This window comes from Egretta garzetta, unplaced genomic scaffold (assembly GCF_000687185.1).
Source record: "Egretta garzetta isolate BGI_Z169 unplaced genomic scaffold, ASM68718v1 scaffold454, whole genome shotgun sequence".
Classification (NCBI taxonomy): Eukaryota; Metazoa; Chordata; class Aves; order Pelecaniformes; family Ardeidae; genus Egretta; species Egretta garzetta.
Genome location: NW_009259429.1, coordinates 1,303,109 through 1,306,513, shown reverse-complemented (window position 1 = coordinate 1,306,513; position 3,405 = coordinate 1,303,109). Strand labels below are relative to the sequence as shown.

Sequence of the window (3,405 nt, the reverse complement as noted above, 5' to 3'; positions counted from 1 at the left end):
ACCGCCCCTGGCCACAGCAGCCCCAGGAGGAGAGCTGGCAGCAGCGCCGCGGGGAGAGGCATCCCGGCTAAGGGCGCGTAGCCACGGGCCAGCGGCCGGTCGCTCGGAAAATACGCTCGCCCCCCAGCTCCCACTTTATACTGAGGTCAAAGGGGGGAAGAAAAAAAGAAAACCAACAAAAACCCAAAACAAAACAAAACAAAACAAAAAAGCGAGGCGGGGGTGGGGGGAGGGAGGGAGCCCCGCGCTCAGTCCCCCGAGGATCTGCGGTTTCCCTGAGCTGGCTGCATGGAGAGGAAATCCCGGGAGCAAGAGCTTCTGAACTTGATCTCAACTCCAGGAGTCTTGTCTGAAGTGCTGATCTTCTTCTATAGCTGCTCAGCCATAGCGCTTTAGCCCTGGCCACGATATTTATATATCCATGTGCGTTGGTACCTATTACATCACCACCTACTGCTGTCTGCTGCAGCCCTCCGGTTTAGCTGAAAGTCAAATTATCACCCCTAGATGCTTAACAGCTCCGAAGCGTCTTGAAGGGAAAGGGTGAGCAGCACTGGTGCTAAACAAGAGGGACAGCACAAACTTTTAAAAAGAAAAGGTCATATTTTGTGTTCATCACAGCAGCTTCCTTCTCTCTCTCTTCTCTCTTTCTTTCCCTTTCTTTCTCTCTCTCTCCTCTCCCCCCTCCTTCCTTCCTTCTTTTCTTTCTTTCTTTCTTTCTTTCTTTCTTTCTTTCTTTCTTTCTTTCTTTCTTTCTTTCTTTCTCTTTCTTTCTTTCTTTCTTTCTTTCTTTCTTTCTTTCTTTCTTTCTTTCTTTCTTTCTTTCTTTCTTTCTTTATGTCTTTCTTTCTTTCTCTCTTTCTTCCCTTCTTTCTTCCCTTCTTTCTTTCTTTCCTTCCTTCTTTCCTTCTTTCCTTTTCTCTCTCTCTCCCCCCCTTCTTTTTTCTTTTCTCCTTTCTCTTTCTTTCTTTTTTTTTTTCCTTTTATAAGTGCTTACAAATGCTAATGCAGGACACAAAAATCAAAGAATGCTCAGCACACTTTCCCCCCGAACACAATGTATGACTTTGTGGAAATATGTGGAATTTCGGCTTTCACTGTATCCAAGCGACATGGTTTACAGTTTGCTGGATGCAGAAATATTCCCTTCATTAAAAGCCAAAATAGTTGTTGCATGGGAGGTTTAAGAAATGAAAAATGAAAGAACTTGCAAAAAAAAATTAACAAAGGAAAAGGCCAAGGCTTTAATAAAGAGGAAAACATTTAAAGAGGCAACATGTGCTCAGAAGTGGCAATAAAGTTTTTTGTTCTAAATATCCTTTTAAGAACTCAGAAAGTGCAGCATTGCTCTGGAGTACAAGGCTGTGGAGCTCCCTCTTGGTCACTGTACTGATAGGGGCTGTACACACGAGTTTATCGCCAAGCTTTAGAGGCTGCCCATTCATGCAAGTATTGCCGTGCTTTTTAAGGGTATGATTAGAAAATAATCTTTACTATGCATGCACTTGCTCAGATGTTGCTGTTGTGTTTTAATGATGTAGTTGTTCTTCGGTAATTATTTCACTTGGTTTAAGTTCATGAAAATGAAGCTCAGTATTTAAAAGCAGGAGAGGTTTTGACCCCATCAGTCTAGAATTACTTTGTTTAGAGCAAATTCCATGTTCTGTCACCTCCCTTAGCTTAAGCCTCAGCCCTCAACAGGTTTTCAGAACCAACAGGTGAAGAGACTTTAGGACAATTTTGGAAGGTCCTGAATTAATATGCAAGTGGTGGTGGTGGTGGTGGGGAAGTGGTTTGTGACTCAAGTCCTTTATAGCCTGAGGACAGTTTAGTCTTTCACGCCAGTAAAGCTCTCCTGCTGTTCCTGCAAAGGATGCAAGAGAAAAGAGAATTGCCCCAAGCCAGATGACAGCTCACCTAGGTGTGGAAAATCTCTGACCTTCGCTAAACCTAAGCAAACTTAGATGATGTGCTTTTATTTCTTCTTGTGAGGTGCATACGCACGGTGTGTGTGTGTGTCTTTCTCCTACCACACCTCTCAGGATGGAAAAGAGACTGCTGCTGCTTTGTGGGGGATTGCAGTCTGGTGCTATAGAGGTAAGAGACTCTTAGGTGTAGTTTTGTTTCTGTGTCAAACAAGCCAAGTATCTGTGTGTGCGTTTAAAGGCAGCAGAATTTAGATTTTCCTCTGTGGAATTTTACAGGCTGTATAATCCATTGAGGTTAAATGCACAGGCATTTACTACATTTCTGTTTCATCAGGTCCTTCCAGACCCCTCTGACAAGCCTGGTGGATCAGTTCTGGATGAAAGGGCTGTGCATCAGGCAAAGGCCAGCTGCTCATGGGTGTGGAAAATGCCCTGCTCTGCAGGGGCTACACTGGACACCTCGTCCTTCTAAAGGATCCTTAGAACAGCATAATCCCACCTCACTTCACAATCTGAATTATTTGCTGTTAGCAAACAACAGTGGATGAATTTGGGATTAAGTTTGTTTACCCTCTGAAGGATAAGGCCAAGAAGTGGTGCTTCTGCCACCACACCTACCTGGCAGCTTCCCTCCTGCAGCCCAAGTACAGCCCAATGCCCACAGCTAATGGGTCAGGGCCAGGTCTGCTCAGCCTTACTGCCACCGACAGCCATTGTCCCTGACCCAAAAAAGCCTGAACTCTGAGGCCTTAGCCCTGTGAATGTGAAGGCCTGTTAAAACTTGAAGTTAGGGACATGTACTGGAGGCCCAGTGGGCTGTGGTACCTTCATCCCATTGGGACATATGGAAACAGGTCCTAAACCGCCCTGCTAGGCTCCAAGTCCATATGTTTGCAAGATCAGGTCCTAAAGGATTACACAGAGCACCCAGAACATCAAATTACATTGTCACAATATCACTGATTAATAAGGGACGCTTCTACAAGTTTGTTCAACTTGTTACAGAATTAAATGGCACTATCTCCATAAAGGCTTCAAATGAACCTTTCTGAGAGGAAAAGCAACAATGAAACTAAGAGTTTTGGTTTTGCTTCCAAATTTTATATATTGATGTGGAGTCTGTGTACAGTCTACCTGTGAAACACTAGTCCTTGTGCTTCAAAGCCCTCTGATCGCTGAGTTGTTTGTACCTGTGCAAAACCCACAGGGATGAAACCAAATCAGCATGGCAGCATTTTCAGCTTGCATCCGGTGTAAATGACAGGCAGAAACTGCTGATGTTCAGGGTCTTTATGCTGCAACACAGACCTTGTCATTCGGACATTATTGTCACAGGGAACCATTAAAGCAGCACATTCCCTATGGAAGCCAATGAAACTGTGTTAGCCAGGATCTCCAGGGCAGACCTAGGAACCGACCCTCCATCATGCCATCAGCTTTCACACAGTGAAGGGGAGCTGGGTGTCTCCAGACCATC

At 44.8% G+C, this 3,405-nt stretch overlaps 1 protein-coding gene across 1 annotated transcript in view; it reads right to left on the bottom strand.

Annotated features, from left to right (window-relative positions):
- FGF4 (fibroblast growth factor 4) overlaps positions 1 to 62 on the bottom strand; it is a 2,995-nt gene extending 2,933 nt beyond the window's left edge. Inside the window, exon 1 of the mRNA XM_009637077.1 lies at positions 3 to 62. Within this exon, the coding sequence (XP_009635372.1) occupies positions 3 to 62 (60 nt within the window). The remainder of the gene's footprint in view (positions 1 to 2) is intronic.
- Positions 63 to 3,405: the final 3,343 nt, after the last annotated feature.